We start from the raw sequence: 23,086 nt of genomic DNA, 5'->3' as shown, positions 1-23,086 counted from the left end.
CACACACAGATAGTTGAATGTCATTTCACTCACAAGGAGTTGTTTTGAAATTGTTTGCCTGAAGAAATAAAGTAAATAGCCAGGTGGTCCTAGCTAAGAGAGTGGGGAAGTCAGAATTCAGATCTAGAAGTTCATCTTCTGACTGCACATGCTGTGGGCTCCAGCCACCTCCAGCTGCTCATTAATTCACACCCTGCAAGGCAGACCACAGTAGGTAGCAGGTGCTGGTGCTGGACTGGTCAGTACACCCCATGTCAGGATGTTATAATACCAGGAACTCTAATTCTTAGAATCATTACCATGTGGTGATGACCTCATAGAAGAGCCCTACAATTCCGTTTCCTGACATTTTGAAAATGTTTCGAGATGAGGAGCCAGAAGAAGCAGCTGGGGAAGAATGGAGGAAAATATCCTGCACATCTGAGATCCAGACAGCGTTTATTCTCTCCTCCTTTGCGACCTTCCTAGGTGGACTGGTCATCTTATTCATTTTCAGACTAATCAAGAGAACAATAATAAAATGGGAAAACATCAAGGGAACAGGAATTATTTTGGTCAGTTTCCCTATTTTGGATCCCTCTGTACGAAGATCAGACACAGATTTGGCATATGTTTGTGTTTAGCAGATAATGTCGGCTTCACTCAACTTTTCATGCCAACAGAGCCAGTATCCCGTGGTGCTTTGGAAAGGGAGACAAATGGGGCCCTGGGCCACTATTCAAAAGCCTGTAGGGACAAGGGCAGACCTCTTCTCTCTCCCACCACTGGAACAAGCAACGTCTTGCGTGGGTGGGTGATGAATGTGAGTTCTGGAAACCAAGGTCACCCTTCTGAAAATACGTCCATACACATTGTGTCTGGGCCTCTATTATCAATTTTAACAAGACACTTGTACTAGGCCCTAGAAAAAAGGCAAAAAGAACAAGACATCACTGCATCAATCTCATTTTCAAAATTGTTCATGAATGTGAGCTGACTTGTATCCTCTGCTTGGTATACTGTGGGAACAAAACACAAAGCATGTGTTTAAGTACATGCAGAGACCCATGCACTGTGAGCATGCACCATCCAGCCACCTAAACAAGCTTTGCAAGCATTGGGGTTGTTGATTGATAGCTGGCAGATAATGGTGACGGCAGAAAATGATGTTACTTACCCACATAAGACGTTTAAATCCTATATCATGGCTGTTTTGTTACCCAAAGTCAAAAGCCCAGAATTTTGTTATAACCTATGTAGTTTGTTTCCATTTTTATTTCCCAAACTTGGTTTTACTTTGGTAGATGATGGTAATTTCCATCGTAGAACACACATGATCTGTCATCATAATCAGTATTGAAAATTTGCTTAAAATATTTCTCTTAATGCTAAAAATCGACCTAAAATAACATAAGGTATGAATTGATAAATTTTTAAGTTTATTGGGAAATATGAAAATCAGATTTCTTTATTTAAAAATTGTCTAATATTGAAGCTCATAGATTTTGTTGCTAAGTGACTTCATGCTTAATAATTATTTCTACATTAGAGATATTAAATGGTGGCATAAAAATTGCAGAAAGAATTCTGGGATACTGACTGATGAGTAACAGATATGGTTAATCAGACTCTTGGTTTTTACTTTTAAAATTTTTTTTAATGTATAAATGAGTTTTTAGAATTTTAAAATTTCTTTGGTCTCCTGCTCCAGGAAATGTTTCCTCTTTTCCATTATAATTTTTGTGCAGTTATACAAAATGTGAAAGTACATCTTTTCAATCCACATTTCCCATTTTTTATTTATTATATTATGTAATTTATAGCTATACTTCAATCCATATGTACCTTTTAATTTAAAATATTAACCAAATGTTATAAAGTGTTAAGAAATAGGATCTGATCAGGTGTGGTGGCTCATGCCTATAATCCCAGCACTCTGGGAGGCCGAGGAAGATGGATTGCCTGAGCTCAGGAGTTGGAGACCAGTGTGAGCAAGAGCAAGACCCCATCTCTAAAAATAGCAAGGCACTGTGGCAGGCACCTATAGTCTCAGCTGCTTGGGAGGCTGTGGCAAGAGAATCGCTTAAGCCCAAGAGTTTGAGGTTGCTGTGAGCTGTGATGCCACAGCACTCTACCAAGGGTGACAAAGTGAAACTTTATCTCAAAAAAAAAAAAAAAAAAAAAAAGGTAGGCTCTGAGGAAACATAATGCTACACCATTCTGCTTTTGAAACTTCAGAAGAAAGTTTGATCAAAGTTTGGGTTATGCCTGTAATCCTAGCATTCTCGGAGGCCGACATGGGTGGATTGCTTGAGTTCAGCCTGAGCAAAAGCAAGACTCCATCTCTACTAAAAATAGAAAAACAGAAGCAGGAGGATCGCTTAAGCCCAAGAGTTGGAGGTTTCTGTGAACTGTGATGCCTTGACACTCTACCCAGGGGGATGAGACTTTGTCTCAAAAAAAAAAGCAAGTTTGATCAAAGCCGAGTTACTCCTCAAACATTTGTTATATTAAATTAAGAGTACTCTTGTTTTGCTTTAAGCCTTTGAAAAAGTTGGCCACAAAAAAAAGGTCACAAATCTAGGTAATGTGAAAAGTTCTTTTAAAACATATTTGGAGGGTAAACAGTTCTCCTATAGTATTCGTTAAGGATTTTTTGAATTTCTGAGGGGTCTGTTGTTATTTCATCATTACCATTTCTGATTGATGAAATTAGAGATTTTACTCCTTTTTTTCCTAGTTAGGTTGGCCAAAGGTTTATCTATTTTATTGATCTTTTCAAAAAACCAGCTTTTGGGGCGGCGCCTGTGGCTCAAGGAGTAGGGCGCCGGTCCCATATGCCGGAGGTGGTGGGTTCAAACCTAGCCCCGGCCAAAAACCAAAAAAATAAAAATAAAAATAAAAAATATATAAAATACATATGTATATATATATATATATAAACAGCTTTTGGATTTATTGATCTGTTGTATAATTCTTTTGTTTTCGATTTCATTTAATTCTGCTCTGATTTTGGTTCTTTCTTTTTTTCTGCTGCGTTTGGGGTTGAAGTGTTCCTCTCTCTCCAGTTGCTTGAGATGCTCCATTAAGTTATTAACTTCCTCTCTTTCTTCCTCTCCACTCTCTGAGAGAGTGGTCTGTTTTTGCTCTCCATTTCTCTGCTTCTTTGAGGGTTTGGGAGTGTTCGAAAGCTTTGTCTTCAATGTCAGAAATCCTTTCTTCTGCTTGCTCCATTCTGTTACTGAGGGATTCTACTGTGTTTCTCAGATATTTGAGGGATGCAACTTCTTGTCTCAATGTGTCGAAATCTTTGGTCATTTGGTCTTTGAATCCGTTGAATTCTTGAGATAACTTTTGGAATTCTAATTCGATCTTATTTGCTATCCAGATCCTGAATTCAATTTCTGACATCTCAGCTATTTGTTTGTGCATGGGGTCTTGTGCTGTTTCTGCCCCATTGATCCTTGGGGTAGTTGATCTACTCTGATTATTCACATTGCCAGAGTTTTTCTGTTGATTTCACCTCATGATTGTTTTTCACCATTTCCTCTGGCTGTCCTCAGAGTTGGGGAGGTGTCTCTCCAAGATTAGACCTCAGCAGGATCACTCTATTGTTGCTGGATCTTTGTAGGGAGTGACCCTGTGTAGTTCCTCTGGGGTTGCTCTAGCTAGGGAGTTCTGGTTGTGGAAGCATCTCCAGTTTGTGACACACCCGGATCCAGTAACAGGGCTGGGGGTAGTGCGCACAGTTCTGGGAGTGCCAGGCGCCCAGTGACTTTGGCACAGAGAGCCCAAGGCTCCAGCAGTCTCTGGCCAGGAGAAGAGCTCTGCGCAGAGGCAGGGAAGGCTCCAAAGGGCACGCAGCTACCAGAGTCCCTGCCCAGATGAACAGGCTAGTGTGGAAGCTAGGAGGACACAGGAGGGAGGACGCAGGGTTGCTGGTTCAGGGAATGTGGAGGCCTGGTGGGTGTGGGTCACTGGTCAGGGGTCGCTGCACAGCTCTTATGGAGGTCTCAACAGTTCTCCTTAAATGTGCATTTTTAGAAGATTTACTACATCCATAGCATGAATTTATTGTATCTTTTGACAAATTTGTTTTTCTGATTTTATAATGGAATTCAAATGAGTGTTCCATATTAATGTCTTTCTGAATATTTTTTAAAAATCAATTCTCAGACAACATCTAAGGAACATACATAATGAACTATGTATATTAGGGGCAAATCATTGATTAGGATGTGAACTTTATCAAAGAGCCTTTTAATGAAAGATTCCATCTTTCCAGTCATAAAATTAAGTAGAAAAATTAAAATGATTTGGACACCTGGTTCCACATAGATTGAGCTTTTCTGAAAGTCAGAGGGACTCAGTCAGCCTGGGGTGGCCCATCCTAGCTAGTGTTTTGGTTGATGGTAGGTTTCTAGACTATAACAACAGACCAGGGCTAATAGTGCTGACTCCACCCTTCCCTCATTGCCTGGTATTGGGCAAGTCATTTAATTTCTCAGTATAAAATTGATCCAAACATATGGATATAAAATTGATTTAATCATGCCTGCTTTGTCTACTGCATAGGATTACTATAAAATTAAAATATAATAAATATAAATATGAGGAAAGGTTATAATTTCAGGGAATACTAGATGAAGAACAAAAAAACAACATAAAATTGCTAACACTTTCCTTCCTCCCTTCTCTCTTAAAAAGTGAGATACTTGAGTAATCACCTAAAAAATAAATTTGTGATCTTTTTCCCTTTGTTTGTGTATCTCAGTGGAAAATGTTAAAGCACTTTTTCTCAGAGCAGAAAGAAACAGGTTGTTTCCAGTCCTGATCCACGCAGTGGTGGCAGTTTGAAGGGGAGAAAAACATGGGGGAAGACAGTGGAACTCAGAATAAAAGACCTACTCAGAAAACCAGTAAAATGCGAATGCGGTGAAACTCAATTTCTGAAATACTGAATAAGCAACTTTGGGGTTCTTTGGGTTGGACAAGTGAGAATGATTTCTGGGTGATTCCACAAGAGGTTCTGTCCAGGTAAACAAAGGAGATTACTTTCCCCAAGATCCAGCTCACATTGTCAATTTCTTTCTCTTGCTTGTAGAAATTAGTGACCTCAGACAGCTTCTACCAACCTTACGAAAAAAAGCTCCACTTCCGTGGAATATTTCGTGATCGTATAGAAATGCTGCTCTCAGCACAGACCTTTGTGGGCCAAGTGTTGGTAAGTACATTTTTTTCATCAGCTGCTAATGAACATTAGCCACGAGCATTATTATAGTCAGATTATATAATTTTATCACCCAGGTAAGCATCTGGTGCTCCCTGTTGTCTTATCTAAGACACACATCACTACCTCCCAGTTACCACCTCCCTTGTTTACCACTTTATTTTTATATAATTATTTGGCATTATATTTTATATTTATTGTCAGGCTCTATACTAAAAGAAAAGCTTTTGTTAGAAAAAAGGTTGTATGCACTTTGTTCACTTCCTCTGACCATCCAGGTGAATGTCTGGCACATAGGTCCCTTTAAAAATGATGGTGAGTTAATCTGACCTGAAATGTGTAGTTACTTACCCCTTCTTTTTTTTTTTTTTTTTTTGGCAGTTTTTGGCCGGGGCTGGGTTTGAACCCACCACTTCCAGTATATGGGGCCAGCACCCTACTCCTTTGAGCCGCAGGTGCTGCCCCCTCATAAGAAACTTTTTAAAGATATACAAGGAAGTGCCACTCACTTATCCCTTCTTTGTTTCCAGTATAACTTTTTTCTTCATTTTATAATCTAGCCTTTATTGCCCTCTTAAGATATTGCTCACTTGACTTCCTATTTTAATCTTGTAATGCAGGTGTATTAAAACTCAGTTCAGCCAGCATCTCCTCTTACCTCCATGTTTGCATAAGAGCCCCTCTTTTTGCTTCCCCAATGTCCATGGAACGTTGTATTATAATTACTGCTTTCATTCCTCTCTCCCTCCGTTCACTGTGAGCTCTTGAAAGAACAGAATATGTCATGGAAATGTTTGCATCCCATTGTCTAGACATAAAATATGCTCTGCAAATAAATATTTCACTGATTATCATTTCAGTAGTATAGTGTGATCTGAAATTTTAACAAAAAAGGGGGAGTCTCTAATTTGGGGTATCCTGCCATCAGATGGTGTTATGGTGGAAGTAGGTTCATGTGTTCCTCCTCTGCTTTTTACAATTAGCAGGAACATGTAAAGAATCAGGTCCTATTTCTAGTTACTGTTGTTTAATTCAGATGTAATAAATTGCTAAAGCTTGCTTGGAGGTATATAAATAAAATTGCTTTAATAAAAGCTGCAGGAAATGTTGATTCATCTGGAAATGTGCCTCACCGTTCTAAAGTTTTGGTCTCTTTTCCTGAAATCCCTGTGGATATGATCTGTTGCAGGAGGATTTTGTGATTCTCTCTGGTTATAGAAAATAATTTCTTGGTTAGTATTTCTTTGCATGTTCATATCATGTTTGATGGTGTGGGGATCTATTAAGAATAACTTACTAAACATCACTGGGGTGAGGCAGAAGGAAGCTTACAACACCCACCATCTGAGCATTGCATATCAGGAATGGGTGAGGAAAGAATGATCATTGATTGTATACTAATAAGGATTACTTATTTAATGATGGAAAATTGGATTCTTTTAAACTGTAACTGGTGATGATAATCTAGTTGGCACAGCAGGAGGTGTGGAGTAAAGGAGAGATCAGAATAAACACTCCAGCATTGAGAGACTTAACTGAGACTCTTAGGGATTCCCAGGAAATGTTTATGAAAGAGTCAGAAGAAAACAGTGCCTTACAGATTTCCTCATGTCTTCCTTTTATCCTTCTTTTTTTCATTTGTAATTCTTTGGACAAATATTCATTGTTTGCCAATGACATGCCAAGCAAACACTCTAGATGTAGCGAAAAATGCATGCGTGGGACTTAAATTTTAGTGGAGGTGGAGATGAAATATGCACACATAGATAAATAAGACAAATTCAGATGCTGATCAATCCTGTAGGAGATATATGAGTGATGTATTTGTGAAGTTCGGTTATAAAACTAAATCACATTAGATGTAGTTATCAGAGAAGAAACCTCTGCAAAGGTATGATCTGAACCATGACAGGAAGAACAAGAATGACAAAGCAGACTGAAGAATGGATGGAACAGGGTCTCAAATAGAACAGGCATGATGGATAGAGTTCAGGTCACAATGGGCACCAGAAGGAAGCACATGTGCCAGCAGCCACAGAGGGCAGGGCAGAGCAGGGCTGAGAAGAGACCAAAGAACAGCACAGTGTCTTATGATTCATGGTAAAGAGCTGAAATGGAATCGCTCTGTTCTAATGCAAAGGAAAGCCATGGAAGTCTTAAAGTACGTATTGACAGGATCTGATTAGTTTTAAAATTGAAGAAGCACTAAAGGCTAAAAATAAAGGAATTGTCAAAGGTATACCAGACAAAGGGCAACAGAAATTGGGAGTACAATTTTAATATCACATAAGTTTGAATTCAGGGGAGAAAAACATTAAATAAAACCAAGTAACCCATGTTAGTTTTCTAGGCCTGCCATACCAAAATGACACAAACAGAGTGGCTTAAACAACCAAAATATTTTGCGTATACTCTGGACACCAACATCCCCAGATCAAGGCATTGGTAGGGTTGTTCCCTTTCAAGTCTGTGAGTGGGTATCTGCTTCGTGCCTTTCTGCTGATGTGCTTTGCTGGCAATCTGTGTTACTCGGCTGGCAGTTGCTTTACCCCACTGTCTGCCTTCCTGTTCCTGCAGTGGTTTCCCTGTGCCCATAACTCTTTGTCCAAGTTTCCCCTTTGCATAAGATCACCAGTTATATTGGATTATATCCCACCCTCATAACCCCATCCTAAATTGAATGCAAAGGCCTTTTTTCCAAGCAAAGTCACATTTTGAGGTCTGGGCACTAAAATTCAATGTATTTTCTGAAGAATGGTGATGGGGAGAGAAACAATTCAACACATAACCTTTGAAATGATAAATGTGACAAACTACAACCAGTATATGACATCATGAATATCACTACACCAAAACTGTTACTTCAAGATAGGTAAAACTTAATAAAGTGATTTAGCTAAATAAAAATAATTAAATAAATTAGATATCAAGCTCAAAAAGGCATAAAGAAAACATATTAAAATGTAAGCAAAATAAATTTAAAAGATAAAGTCAGATATCAATGAACTATAAAACAGCTGATTATGTCAACCAAAGAGCTAGAGAAATCAATAGCCACCCTAAACCAGAAAATAAAGGAAAAAGTGCAAACATATGAAATACGACCTTCAAATGAGAAAATAAGAACACATAAAAAGGAAATTGAAAGATATATGTACAATAAAATTGGAAAGAAAATAAAATTCTTAAGGTAATATAAGTTACAAAAAGTATCTGTAATGAAAAGGAACTGAGACCAAACTAGAAAAAATGGTTGTCAAAGACCTATATGAAAGACCTATAATCATCATCACCACCACCCTTTCACCTCTTCCTATGTGAGACTTTGATTATTTCAAGGTTAAACCTATGAAACTCTCAGAGAGTGGACATCTCTCATGCTAATTGAAGAGTTCCAGGGCATAGGAAAGGAAAGAAACCATTGAATTTTCTTTTTCAGTGAAGGCATGAAATTTATATCAAAACTCCCCAAAACAGAAAAATTTAAAAAAATCTATAGACTGATGTCCTTAGTACTTTGGGAGACAATACATGGAAACCACCCACTATAAAAATAAGAAAATGAAGAAGGAGGAAAATGGGAGAGTGGGAAGGAAAAGAAGAAAGAGAAGAAAAAGAAAGAAAGACAATAAAAGAGAGAGAAGCCCAACAAAGGGACAGATAAAATTCTGTTCCAAACAAAATGCTTTCTGGAGACAATGCTAGATTTGACCATGACAAGGTACTGACAAGGGTACATGTGAAACTTAGTGAATGCAGAATATAAATGTCTTAACACAATAACTAAGAAAATGCCAGGAATGCTATGTTAACCAGTGTGATGAAAATGTGTCGAACTGTTTATAAAACCAGTGTATGGTGCCCCATGATCGTATTACTGTACACAGCTATAATCTAATACTAATAAAAAATAAAAAAATAAAAAATAAATTAAAAAAAAACCCTATAGCATCTTTGGGCTTGTTATTTTAGTGTTATAGCAAGGTATCTTTTTATATCAACTACCTGTGAACGTTTATTCTGAATTTAGCTCCAAATAAGATCCTATTTCTAAACAATTATTCTGTTTCTTTTGGGTGTCGAGAGGATATTATTAATTGTATAACTGATTATGTTTCTCTGCTGCTTAGTGGCTAAAAATATTAAAACCAAACTTAAGGCTTATTTTTATCAAGTATGTCTGTTTTTAGCATCGCTTTAGGCACCATTATATGATCATAATCTACTTTTCTTTCTTCTCTGAAATCTATTTTTTCAGGCAATCTAGCATTTTATGTCTTTGCATTCTGCCTTAAATCCTTCCTGTGAATGTAAATGTAAATCTTTTCTGTACATGTGTAATCTTTCTGTAGAGAAATAAGCCCTTAGCAACAAACAGTTGTCCCACCCTAATATAGAGAACAACTAAAATGAATAAAGCATCAAAATTTATTTAGAAATGAGAAAGTTTATTTTTAAAAATGATGCTGGGAAATTGACTAAATAAAAACTAATTTTGAAGAGGGCTGACCAGAGACACTGGCTGCCAGACTACTTCAGAAAGAAGGAAATGTTTCAGGTGAAAAATTCAAATAAAGGAATAATCATAGATTGGGTGTAGCTCTGGGGAGACAGAGCCAGAACCTACCAGAGAGTTCACAGGAAGAAGTTGCAGAGAGAATAAGAAGGAACAAGATATTAGCCTAGATCAACCCCCAGGAGTCATGGAGTCCCGCAGAAAGAGGGAGGTGGAGGTTTTTTTTTTGTTTGTTTTTTTCCCTGCAGCTGTCACCTATCTGGAAGTCCACAGATCCCTGAGCTGCTGGATAGCCTTTCTACCCTCATGAGCCCAAAAGCTGTTGCCACCAACGAACAGGGAGCTTCTTGAGGAAAAAACACCAGGCTGCCAGCCCCCTGAGGGTTGCTTCCCATCACCACAGACCTGAGCCAAAATGCCAGGTACCATATTGCTTCTCCACCCACCATGTGCTTTTATCCTCCCCATGGGACTTTAGCCCTTAAGTTTTCATCTTACTTATTCCAACACAAACATTTCCCAACTCCAACACAGACTGCAGGAGCCACAAGGAGTTGGTGCATCAGAAGATCTGTGTGATCCCAGAGCCTGGGCATTCTAGGCAGACTGCCTTCCAGAAAGAGGGACAAAGATGACCAGTGCTAGCTTTTCTTCATTCAGACTCTCATCCTCATCACCCTTCTTCCACCCATCACTGCTGATATTGATGATTGAGGTCAGGACTCTCAGGAGCCACTGCTATTCTTCTGTTGGGGCTGCCACAGAGAGTGAGGCTCAAACCTTTCCTCGTAAAGACCTTCAGAGGACCAAGGGATGCTCAGACTATGACCTTCTAGCTCACTAGCCTTCCCTAGTGCTGGTTGCCCAGCCAGTCCATCAGAGCAGGGTACACACCAAAGTGAAAGAACATCAAATCTACTTGAGCACCCCATAGGCAAATCAAGACCAGCACTCTTCTCCCTAGCAAGGTCAGGATGTGATCTCTGGGGACCTGGGGACAGGCTTGCAGGCCAGATCCTATACCCCCAGAACTCAATTGTGTTGCTCAGGGCCACAGAGGAGAGATTTGTGAACTAATCTCAGAGGGCAAGGGAGCCCACATGGGCAGAGCTGAAAAGAGAGTCTAGTGTGGGTCCAAGCTGCAGCACATTCATGGGGCACCCCTCCCCCTACAGGAAAACTGTACTCTCAGGGAGATGGGATTCCAGACAGGGAAGATCCCAGCCTCAATATCATTGTGTGGGAGCTCAGTTAGTTTGATCTCCTTCCTGACAGCAAATGCAGGAGGGAGACCACAGAGTAGGGAAAGGGAAGAGTGAAATCCACACCTGGCTGCCAGACTGAATCTCGGATGGCCCCTCCTGCACAAGAGACTTTCTGCCTGGATGGGACCACCTCAGCCTGTCCCTGGTTGCTTTACACAGAAGAAGCCTGGGTGCAGACAGGCATCCCAGTAAAAACAGCTACTCTACCAGCTTTTGTGGACCCCGAGGGCAAGCTAACCAAACCTAGCCTGTATAGCTCTACACTCCCCTGCCTCTGCTGTGGCAGAGACTCAAGACTCACCTGGAAGTTCCAGGGCCCAACCCACCACCTGGGGCATTCCAGTGTTTCTCCTGAAGGACTAGAGCCAGTTACAGGTCCGCAAAACAACTTGCAGCTCATTCTTTCTTGTAAGCACCACCTACTGACAGGGAGGTTGATTTGCACAGGACTTTACAACATTTCCTGTCTCAAATGTATAGAGTGTGGTTGATTCTTACCCACAGGTACAACCTGCTAAGAGATTAAACTGGGTGTGCCAATATAATTCACACTGTTAAGAATAACATAGGGTTGGGGAAAGAGAAAGGATCACAAAGACCTCTACACTCCCTCATGAAAGAGAGACAGGAAATCTGCCCACACACATAGCTTGCCCCTGCTACACCCTATGAACAACTAGCAACTGAAGAAACCACAACACTGTAGAGCTGGATAACCAAGGCATCCATCCAGGACTGGACTGCTACCAAAGCACCTACAAGCAAAGCAAAGGGTTCTTACTCAACTTATGCTATAGATACTCCCTATAGGTTACAGAGAAAGAAAATACCTCCACCTAAATAGAATCTAAAAATAAGAAATGACAACTCCCCCAGATTATAACAATTCAGTGAAAGAACTCCAGAAGTATGAAAAATCAGAGTGAAAGTACATTCCCAAGAGGGGTGGTATCTAGCAATATCATGAAAATATCAAAATGACAGATATGTGGATTGTAAAAAGCTCAAATTCAAGAGAAAAATGGAAAACTAAATCAAAAAAACAGAGTGAAAATTCAGGAAATAAATAAAAAATTTGCAAAGGAGATTGGCATAAATAGAAATTCTAGAAATAAAAACTTCACTTAAGGAAATATAAAACACAGTGGAAAAGTTTAAGAATAGACTAAACCAGGCAGAAGAAAGAATCTCAGAGCATGAAGACCACTCTTTTTTTTTTTTTTTTTTTTTTTTTTTTTATTGTTGGGGATTCATTGAGGGTACAATAAGCCAGTTACACTGATTGCAATTGTTAGGTAAAGTCCCTCTTGCAATCATGTCTTGCCCCCATAAAGTGTGACACACACTAAGGCCCCACCCTCCTCCCTCCATCCCTCTTTCTGCTTCCCCCCCCATAAACTTAATTGTCATTAATTGTCCTCATATCAAGATTGAGTACATAGGATTCATGCTTCTCCATTCTTGTGATGCTTTACTAAGAATAATGTCTTCCACTTCCATCCAGGTTAATACGAAGGATGTAAAGTCTCCATTTTTTTTAATAGCTGAATAGTATTCCATGGTATACATATACCACAGCTTGTTAATCCATTCCTGGGTTGGTGGGCATTTAGGCTGTTTCCACATTTTGGCAATGGTAAATTGAGCTGCCATAAACAGTCTAGTACAAGTGTCCTTATGATAAAAGGATTTTTTTCCTTCTGGGTAGATGCCCAGTAATGGGATTGCAGGATCGAATGGGAGGTCTATGTTGAGTGCTTTGAGGTTTCTCCATACTTCCTTCCAGAAAGGTTGTACTAGTTTGCAGTCCCACCAGCAGTGTAAAAGTGTTCCCTTCTCTCCACATCCACGCCAGCATCTGCAGTTTTGAGATTTTGTGATGTGGGCCATTCTCACTGGGGTTAGATGATATCTGAGGGTTGTTTTGATTTGCATTTCTCTAATATATAGAGATGATGAACATTTTTTCATATGTTTGTTAGCCATTCGTCTGTCATCTTTAGAGAAAGTTCTATTCATGTCTCTTGCCCATTGATATAAGGGATTGTTGGCTTTTTTCATGTGGATTAATTTGAGTTCTCTATAGATCCTGGTTATCAAGCTTTTGTCTGATTGAAAATATGCAAATATCCTTTCCCATTGTGTAGGTTGTCTCTTTGCTTTGGTTATTGTGTCCTTAGCTGTACAGAAGCTTTTCAGTTTAATGAAGTCCCATTTGTTTATTTTTGATGTTGTTGCAATTGCCATGGCAGTCTTCTTCATGAAGTCTTCCCCCAGGCCAATATCTTCCAGTGTTTTTCCTATGCTTTCTTTGAGGATTTTTATTGTTTCATGCCTTAAATTTAAGTCCTTTATCCATCTTGAATCAATTTTTGTGAGTGGGGAAAGGTGTGGGTCCAGTTTCAGTCTTTTACATGTAGACATCCAGTTCTCCCAACACCATTTATTGAATAGGGAGTCTTTCCCCCAAGGTATGTTCTTGTTTGGTTTATCAAAGATTAGGTGGTTGTAAGATGTTAGTTTCATTTCTTGGTGTTCAATTCGATTCCAAGTGTCTATGTCTCTGTTTTTGTGCCAGTACCATACTGTCTTGACCACTATGGCTTTGTAGTACAGACTAAAATCTGGTATACTGACGCCCCCAGCTTTATTTTTGTTACTAAGAACTGCCTTAGCTATACGGGGTTTTTTCCGGTTCCATACAAAACGCAGAATCATTTTTTCCAAATCTTGAAAGTACGATGTAGATACTTTGATAGGAATGGCATTGAATAGGTAGATAGCTTTGGGAAGTATAGACATTTTAACAATGTTGATTCTTCCCATCCATGAGCATGGTATGTTCTTCCATTTGTTAATATCCTCTGCTATTTCCTTTCTGAGGATTTCATAGTTTTCTTTATAGAGGTCCTTCACCTCCTTCGTTAGGTATATTCCTAGGTATTTCATTTTCTTTGAAACTATGGTGAAGGGAGTTGTGTCCTTAATTAGCTTCTCATCTTGACTGTTATTGGTGTATACAAAAGCTACTGACTTGTGGACATTGATTTTATATCCTGAAACATGACTGTATTTTTTGATGACTTCTAAGGTTGTCCTCTGTCACCTTTACTATTCAACGTAGTGCTGGAAGTTCTAGCCAATACAATTAGGCAAGACAAGGAAATAAAGGGAATCCAAATGGGAGCAGAGGAGGTCAAACTCTCCCTCTTTGCTGACGACATGATCTTATACTATGAAGACCACTCTTTAAAATTAACTCAGTCAAAAATAAACAGAGAATTAAAATATGGAATTACGTACAAATGGCCAAATATAAAAATCATAAGCATCCTTTGGGTAAAGAAGAAAATGCACAGGACAGGAATAGCTATTTGCAGGAAAAATTTAGGAAAATTTCCCAGGTCTTTCCAGAGATTTAGATATTCAGGTACAAGAAGCCAAATAAACACCTGGGAGATTCATTACAAAGAGGCAATCACCAAGGCACATAGTCATCAGATTGAACAAAATAACGCAAAAGAGGAACTCTTGCTAATTGTGAAGCAAAATGAAGTAACTCACAAAGGAGAACTCAGCAGTCTAACTGCAAACTTCTCAAATGCCACCTTATAAGCCAGAAGGGAGTGGGGCCCCATCTTTAGTCTTCTTAAACTTAACAATAATCAACCTAGAACTCTGTACACAGAAAAACTAAGTTTCATAAATGAAGAATAAAGACTTTTTCCAGAAAAGCAAGCACTGAGGGACTTTGTCAAGACTAGGTAACCCCAATGGAAATGCTCAGAAGAGCAGTATACATGACTCGGCACAGTAAAAGGCTAACAGTGTAAAAACAGCCAAAAGCTAATGCTTAGAGCTCAAATAAAACAATAACACAATACGTAACACAAGGCAATAAGGTAGGACAAAGCATGATGAACAGAACGGCAACTGACATTCTATCAACATTGTCTGAATGCCCCACACAAGAGACACGGGTTGGGTGAATGGATGACAAAATACACATAAGTGTATTTTGTTGTCTTCAGAAAACTTATCTAATCCATAAGGACTCAGACAGAATCAAAGTGAAGGGGTGGGAAAAATATTTCATGCAAATAGAAACAAAAAAACAAGTGTAATCATTCTCATATCAGATAGAATTCACTTCAAATCAACAATAGTAAAGAAAGACAAAGATAGTCATTATATAGTGGTAAAGGTAGCAATTAAAACAAAAAGAAAACAATCTTTTTTCTTTATTAAATCATGAGTGTGTACATTAATGCCTTAAGGGGTACAATGTGCTGAATTGATGAACAATGTGGAATGCTTACATCAAACTGATTAAAGCAACCATTACCTCGCTTGCTTATTTGTTGTGGTAAGACATTTAGATTCTTAATAGTTTTGAAATGTACCATGGTATTATGCACATTAGGTGAGGTCCCACCAACAATCTTAAACAATTATGCACTAAACACTGGAGTGCCCTGATCCATGAAAGAAAAAAAACCTGACAGAACTGGATGTATCATCCAACCAGAAATAAATAAGAAACAATGGACATAAATGGAACTCTAGATCAAAAGGCCTAAGAAATATTTATAGAACATTTTACCCCAAAACTACTGAATATACATTCTTCTCATTAGCACATGGGACATTGTCCAAGATTGATGGTATCTTACTGTACAAACGTGTCTCAACAAATTAAAAAACGACACATACCATATATCTTCTCAGAACACAGTGGAATAAATGGTAGAAATCAACACCAAGAGAAACAATCAATTGTATACAAAGTCAGGAAATTTAAAAAACCTGCTAATAATGAACAATTATTAGAGCAACAATGAGAAAAGATTTCTTGAATGGAATGACAAAGAAGACACAAGCTAACAAAATCTATGGGATTTAGCAAAAGCAGTCCTAAGGAAAACTTCATAGCCTTAAATATCTACACCAGAAAGATAGGATGACCACAAGTTAACAATCATGTGACATATCTTAAGGAGCTAGAAAAGACAGAGCAAATCAAATCCAAAGTCAACAAAAGAAAATAAATTACTAGAGTCAAAGCAAAACTAAACAAAATGGAAAACAACAACAAAAAAATACAGAGGATCAATGAAACAAACAGTTGGTTCTTTGGAAAGATAAACAAAATTCACAGACCCCTTGCTAAATTAACCAGGAATAGAAGATAAAAGACCAAATAATCTCAATCAGAAATAAAAAAGGGAGATATTATAACTGATAGCACTGAAATGCAAAATATCGTCTGTGAATACTATGAAAATATCTATGCACATAAGTCAAAAATATAGAGAAAACGGACAAATTCCTGAAAACGCTTAATCAGGAAGAGCATCAAAATTGAAGCAGTAATCAAAAATCTTCCAACAACCTTCCAAAATAAAAAAGTGCCAGACCAGGGAATTCAGGCCAAATTTTTAACACACCAACAAAGATGAGCTTGTACCCACACTGCAGAAATTCTTTCATAACATCAATGTGGGAATCTTTCCCAACACATTCTGAAATCCAAGTGTTGCCTCCATTCTAAAGCCAGAAAAAGGTACAACAACAATGAAACTCAGACCAATATCCCTTATGAATATAGACACAAAAATCCTCAATAAAACACCATACTAGGAAACTGAATTCAACAGCACATCAAAATAATTAATAATGATAATAATCCACATAGGACCAAGCAGGCTTCATCCCAGGGATGCAAGGATGAGTCAACATATGTAAATCAATAAATATGATTCACCACCTTAAACAGAAGCGAAAACAAAGGCCATATCATTATCTTAATAAATGCAGAAAAAGTATTTGACTAAATACAATACACTTCCATGATAAAAACCCTCAAGAAACTAGTCACAGACACAACTTATTTCAAAATTATAAAAGCCACCTATGATGAACCAACAGCCAACATCACTCTGAATGGGGAAAAGTTGGAAACATTCCCCCTAAAAACTGGAACAAGTAAGGGTGTCCTCTGTCACTACTTCTTTTCAACATAGTGCTGTAAGTTTATCTGGAGCAATCAGTCAAGAGAAGGAAATAAAGGGTATGCAAACAGGGAAAGGTATCAGTTTTTGTTGATAATATTATCTTATATCACAAAAACCCCAAAGACTCCTGAAATCATTAAATAAATTCAACAAAGTCTCAGTTTACAAAATCAATGTACACAACTAAGTAGCATTTCGACACACCAATTATAGTCAACCTAATAATCAAACCAAACACTCAATACCATTCACCCTATCTATAAAGAAAATAAAATAATAAGGAATATACTTAACCAGGGAGGTAAAATATCTCTACAAACATAATTATGAAATTCTGAGGAAAGAAATTGCAGACGACACAAACAAATGGCAAAACATATGCTCATAGATTGGTAAAATAAACATTGTAAATATGTCCATACTACTCAAAGTGATTAAAGGATTTAATACAATCCCATTGAACACATCAATGTCGCATTTCACAGAGCTAGAAAAATAATTTCATGCTTCATTTGGAACCAGAAAATAGCCCAAATAGCCAAAGCAATCTCAAGCAACAGGAATAAATCCGGAGGCATCACATTACCAGACTTCAGACTATACAACATGGCTATAGTGATGAAAACTAGCATGGTATTGTAACAAAAATAGAGCCGTATAGACCACTGAAACAGAACAAAGAAACATCCACATAAAGTCAAGTGATCTTTGACGAACCAGACAACTGTATCTATCTGTCTATCTATCTATCTATCTATCTATCTATCTATCTATCTATCTATCTATCTATCTATCTGCTGGGGTAAAGAAGTCCTATCCGGGAAACAATGCTAGGAAAATTGGAGAGCCATATGGAGAAGAACAAAACAGGATCCTTATCTCTCACCACTCTCAAAAGTTAGTTCGAGATGTATAAAATACTTTAAGGCATGGAACACTGAGCATTCTAGAAGAAAATGTTGGAAAAACTCTTCTAAATACCCACCTAGGGAAAGAATTTCTGAGGAAGACCCCCATTAGTAATGACAGCAACAATAAATTTATTTATTAAGGGGGCTTGATTAAATGAAAAGGCTTCTGCAAAGATAAGGAAATGATCAATAGAGAAGATAGAGAAATTATAGAATGGGAGAAAATATTCACAAGCTATACATTTGATAAAGGGCTAATAACCAGAATCTACAAAGATATGAATATATTAAAATACATTCAACAACATTTATCATCAGAGAAATGCAAACCGAAACCACAATGAGATATCACCTTACTCGAGTTAGAATGCCTTTTCTCAAAAAGTCCAAAAAACTATAGATGGTGGTGTGGATGCAGCAAGAAAGGAACATGTTACACTGTTGATGAGACGCAGATTAGTGTGACCCCTGTGGAAAACAGTGTGGAGACTCCTCAAAGACTAGAAGTAGACCTATCATTTGACTCAGCAGTTCCACTACTGAGTATTTACCAAAAGAAAATGATGTCGTTTTATCAAAAAGACACCTGCACTGGAACGTTTATTGCAGCACAATTCACAATTGCAAAGATGTGGAATCAACCCAAGTGCCCTCCATTCATGAGCTAATTAATAAAACGTGGTATATGTTTTATTAATTACAGAAACAGCACTACTCAGCCATGAGGAAGTATGAATTAATGCCTTTTCTAACAGTTTGTATGAAATGGGAGACCATATTAACCTAAGTGAACCATCTAAAGAAAGAAAAAACAAACATCACATGTATTCATTATTAAAATGGAACTAACTGATAAGCACACATGTGCACAAAAAGAAGTAAAATTCAGTGGGAATTAGGCACAGAGGAGAGTGGAGGGTTTACTACCAAGTGAGTATAAGAAACACTAGCTGATGATGGATAAACTCATCACCGCAATTCATGCATAAGGAAATCAATACATGTAACCAAAAACATTTGTACCCCCATAATATTTTGAAATAAATTTAGAAAGAACTGAGAAAAAAACCTATTTTTATGTTTTTAGTTATTTTTCTAATATAATGCAACCTTTAGAAAAAAGTAAACATAAAACATACTAGAAAAGATCGGTCTCTTACTTCATACTTTATCTTCATTCTTCATGAAAACAAAATAAAATAAAATAATTTTTCCACAATCTTCTTGAGATGAGTTGTATTTTCATTGGTGTTTTTTTACATTTCATTATTTCATGCTTTATATTTAACATTTGGTGCCATCAAGCACCAAAAATTTATTTTGGTGTGTGGTATAAGAATATACTTTAGAGATCTTTATCATGTGAATAATGAAAAGACTTGTGGAAGTACTACATTATGTTTGTTCAGATTTTTTGATGATTACATCATTTATCTGTTTATGTGCTGATCATTTGAAGACAATTATCTTCTTTTCATGTACATAATACAATAATCAAAATGCACAAAGGGTACATAGTAAAAGCTAAATTTCTTCATTACTCCTTCATAGTAAAAACTAATTTTTTCTTCACTCCTATCCCCCAAAGCAATGCCTGCTACCAATTTTCTTCCTCCAAGCATGCAAATTCTCAGCAACTGTCAGATTTATTTTCTTTAAGTGTCTAGGGCATTCAGGAAAACTATTTTCTCCCCATGGTTGTATCTATAAAATATAAATTTTGACATAATAAAATTTGTTACTTCTTGCGGTAGTTCTTTATGGAGAGTGGTGAAGTGAATGGAGCCAGTCGAGGTCAAAGGAGACCTGAAATCAGGTCAGTCCACTGATTCTTTGTCTTAAAATAGGAATACATCCCAAGAGGAAGGTGAGAGTGATGGAGAAATGGACTTCTGAAGGGTCAGCAGGTGTGGGCAGTTCTCCAAGCTTCTTAAGTGCTAGTCCTAAAACTGATCTGCCTGAGGACTCTACATGCCAATTCTTCTTTCTCACCATCCTTTACAAGAGAGGTGCTATCATTCCCCCTTTGTAAATGAGGAAACCAAGACATCTCATAGAGACATAACATAAAAATTATTAAACGGGAATAAAAACATACTATCAATAGGTTTGGGGCCAGGCATGGTGGCTCATGCCTGTATTCCCCAGCAACTCAGGAGGCTGACGTGGGAGGATTGCTGGAGGCCAGGAGTTTGAGATCAGCCTGTACAGCGCAATATCCTGTCTCTACAAAATGAAATGAATAATTGAGCTAAAATATGAAAATGAGTTAACATATCATAATCATTATTATAATACAATCATTACGTGAGTTAGTAAGTGTAAAATATATATAGGCCTACTATATAATAAACATATGTAGGCATTACTGTTAATATTTTTATAAACAGTATATGTTGGTGCTTATATAAACATAAAAATGACTAATAGTGATACTGAGCCTTGTCTCATCCTAACAATAATAATATTCATAAGTAATTGAAAAAAGTCCATCTCATTGGATGAATTTCCCATAAAATTTTGGTGTTTGATAATTATCAGTTTGTAATATACATATTTATGTTGCTTTAATCAAATTTCAGTTATAATGATAATTTAATCCAAGAGAATTTTTAAAACAATCTTTTGAGTTAAGAGTCAGGAAATTTAAATTCCCTTTTAGTTTACTATACCTATCTTAAGATTTTAAATCTGTTTTCCCCTTTGACTGCTGCACTTGTCAGAGGTGTTAAGCAGTAATTACTGAATTAACAGGACGTTATTTGTTATAACCAGGATGACCATTAGCCCAAGCTTTTGCCGGTTGTCCTTGTGTAACTGTTAATAGAGTCTCACTCATTCTTAAAAGCATGTATGTTCAGACGATGATAACATAGACGCCTTAGTTTTAAACAAGAGCTTTGTTTCTCAAAGCCACAGGTCATTTTCCAGGAAAAAGTCACCAACAGAGAGAATGAAACTTTGAAGTTCTTCTGGACAGCTCCACAGATTAATTTCCACTTTGGTTAGAAAGAACCTTCTTGTTTTTCTCTCCCTTTACGACTAATTCACACCTTTCTCATCCTCTTCTATGAGCCGTGCCCTTTCTTTATGGTGTCATTTAGTGTTTCTAGAGATGCATATGTTTCATTAGTCTCATGAAAAAAGCTACTCGGGAGGCTGAGGCAAGAGAATCGCCTAAGCCCAGAAGCTGGAGGTTGCTGTGAGCTGTGTGACGCCATAGCACTCTACTGAGGGCGATAAAGTGAGACTCTGTCTCTAAAATAAATAAATAAAATGTATTCATCAATTACACACACACACACACACACACACACGGGCTGTCAGAATGTAGCCTATTTGTCTATTTTTCATATTACATGGCTAGATACTTTCTGGACAGCCTGAATGTGTGGGTAGAATTAATATATATTTATATGTATATGTGTGAATAATTAACATCTTTTTTATCCTTCTAAATTCTACCTTTTTCTCATTTATTTTGTTTAATTCCCTTTTTACTCCCTCTAGTTAGATCTAATGTAGTCCATGTTACCCACAAGTTCTAGGCGAGAATTTTGCAATAAACCTTTTCTGATACAAAAACTGCTTCCAGAGGTTCACCCCCATCTGGGGGAAAAGGAGGCTAGATGGGCACAGAGTTTATTGAGAGAAATCACCAAATCAACATACCCTGTATTTCCTCTTAGCAATGAATTGCAGCGAGGAGAGCAAGTTCTAGACTCCACAGAGTAAAGGATTAACGAGCGATAAACTTGCTGCTCCCGTTTCTTGTGAAGCTGTCCTTAAAAACTAGCAGGGATTTTTCATCATGGCAGCGGCTCCCCGTGGGTCCCGAGGAAAGGGGGCCCTGCTGGAGCCTCTCCCCGCCCTCAACCAGAGCGTAGTTGTCCTGGGCAGTATCGGGGACTCTGCTCTTAAACTGCAGTCCTTGATGCAGCAAACTGGAGTGACAGCTCCTCCCACGTTCACATCCACCGGGGCCCCTGCTCCAGGCCTTGGGTAATCCCCAGAGCAAGGCCAGGGAGCAGCTGGTGCGGGAGGACGCACGGTCCTGGTAGAAATGGCCCGGTCCTCGAGGCTGACAGCCCTGGGAGGTTTCTCAGGCCCGGTGTGGGGAGGTTGCCCTCCAGCCTGCGGGAGCAGCAGGACGCTTCTCAGACTGCTCCTTTCTTCAGATCCCTGTCCTGAGGCATCTGGCCTGCTCCTGGTCTCCTCCTTCCATCATCATGTTGAGGAATCCACTGGATCGCAGATCTCATTCCCATCCCTGGGGCAGCTTTGATGAGCACCTTCCTGGGCTGCAGCCCATACTTTGTCCTCTCAAAGTTAAAAAAATTAGGCTGGCCTCATTTCCCCAGTTTCTTGAGCTGTATGTAAGTTATAAAAGAGTTTCCTAAGAGTACTATAGCACCCAGAGTTTGACTAATATCGCAGAGACTTTGACAAGTAGTTCTCTGATTGTCATTAGTGCCTAACTGATCTTTTAAGTTATTTGAATGATGCCTTGTTTGATTCATGATATATTTAGAAGAATCATGTATGTTTTTCTTTTCTGGGGAGAGGGCTTAGATTGGTGATAAAGTGGCTGTCCTTTCTACCTTGATAGACATTTTTGGTCTAAGAATGTCTCACTTTTTATAATGTCTACCTTGTGGAAATTATGCTGAAAGTCCTTGTTGCCTAGCATAGAAGCAACGTTTACTACCATTTAATGGACTTTTGAAAAACTGTATTTTCGGGCGGTGGCTGTGGCTCAAGGAGTAGGGTGCCAGTCCCATATGCCCAAGATGGCGGGTTCAAACCTAGCCCCAGCCAAAAAAAAAGAAAAACTGTATTTTCTATTTTATGTGATAAGACTAATTATGTCATATGAATTTTCTATATCCTTAATTATTTGCTGAATGATTGAAAGGGGCATGTCAAAAAAGCTTACTTTATGGTTTTTTAGTGTTATTGATTTTTTGCATTCCAACAGACTTGGAATGATATGTTTCTATATAATGTCAATTGGTGCATAAAAGTTACTTACTATATCTTCTTGGTTGTGAGTGCTTTTTACCAATATGAATATCCATTTTTCCACATTTAGTATTGTTTTTGTTTTTGCTAAAATAATTTAGAATATAATATTAGCATGTCCTGTTGACTCTCCTGTTTTCATTTTATTC

At 38.0% G+C, this 23,086-nt stretch overlaps 1 protein-coding gene across 1 annotated transcript in view; it reads left to right on the top strand.

Moving 5' to 3' along the window:
- Positions 1-356: 356 nt before the first annotated feature.
- KCNU1 (potassium calcium-activated channel subfamily U member 1) overlaps positions 357-23,086 on the top strand; it is a 227,634-nt gene continuing 204,904 nt past the window's right edge. Inside the window, exons 1-2 of the mRNA XM_053578834.1 lie at positions 357-554; positions 5,084-5,203. Coding sequence (XP_053434809.1) covers positions 357-554; positions 5,084-5,203 — 318 coding nt within the window. The remainder of the gene's footprint in view (positions 555-5,083; positions 5,204-23,086) is intronic.

This window comes from Nycticebus coucang, chromosome 24 (assembly GCF_027406575.1).
Source record: "Nycticebus coucang isolate mNycCou1 chromosome 24, mNycCou1.pri, whole genome shotgun sequence".
Classification (NCBI taxonomy): domain Eukaryota; kingdom Metazoa; phylum Chordata; class Mammalia; order Primates; family Lorisidae; genus Nycticebus; species Nycticebus coucang.
The sequence above is the reverse complement of the archived record's forward strand: the minus strand, read 5'-3'. Positions and strand labels throughout refer to the sequence as shown.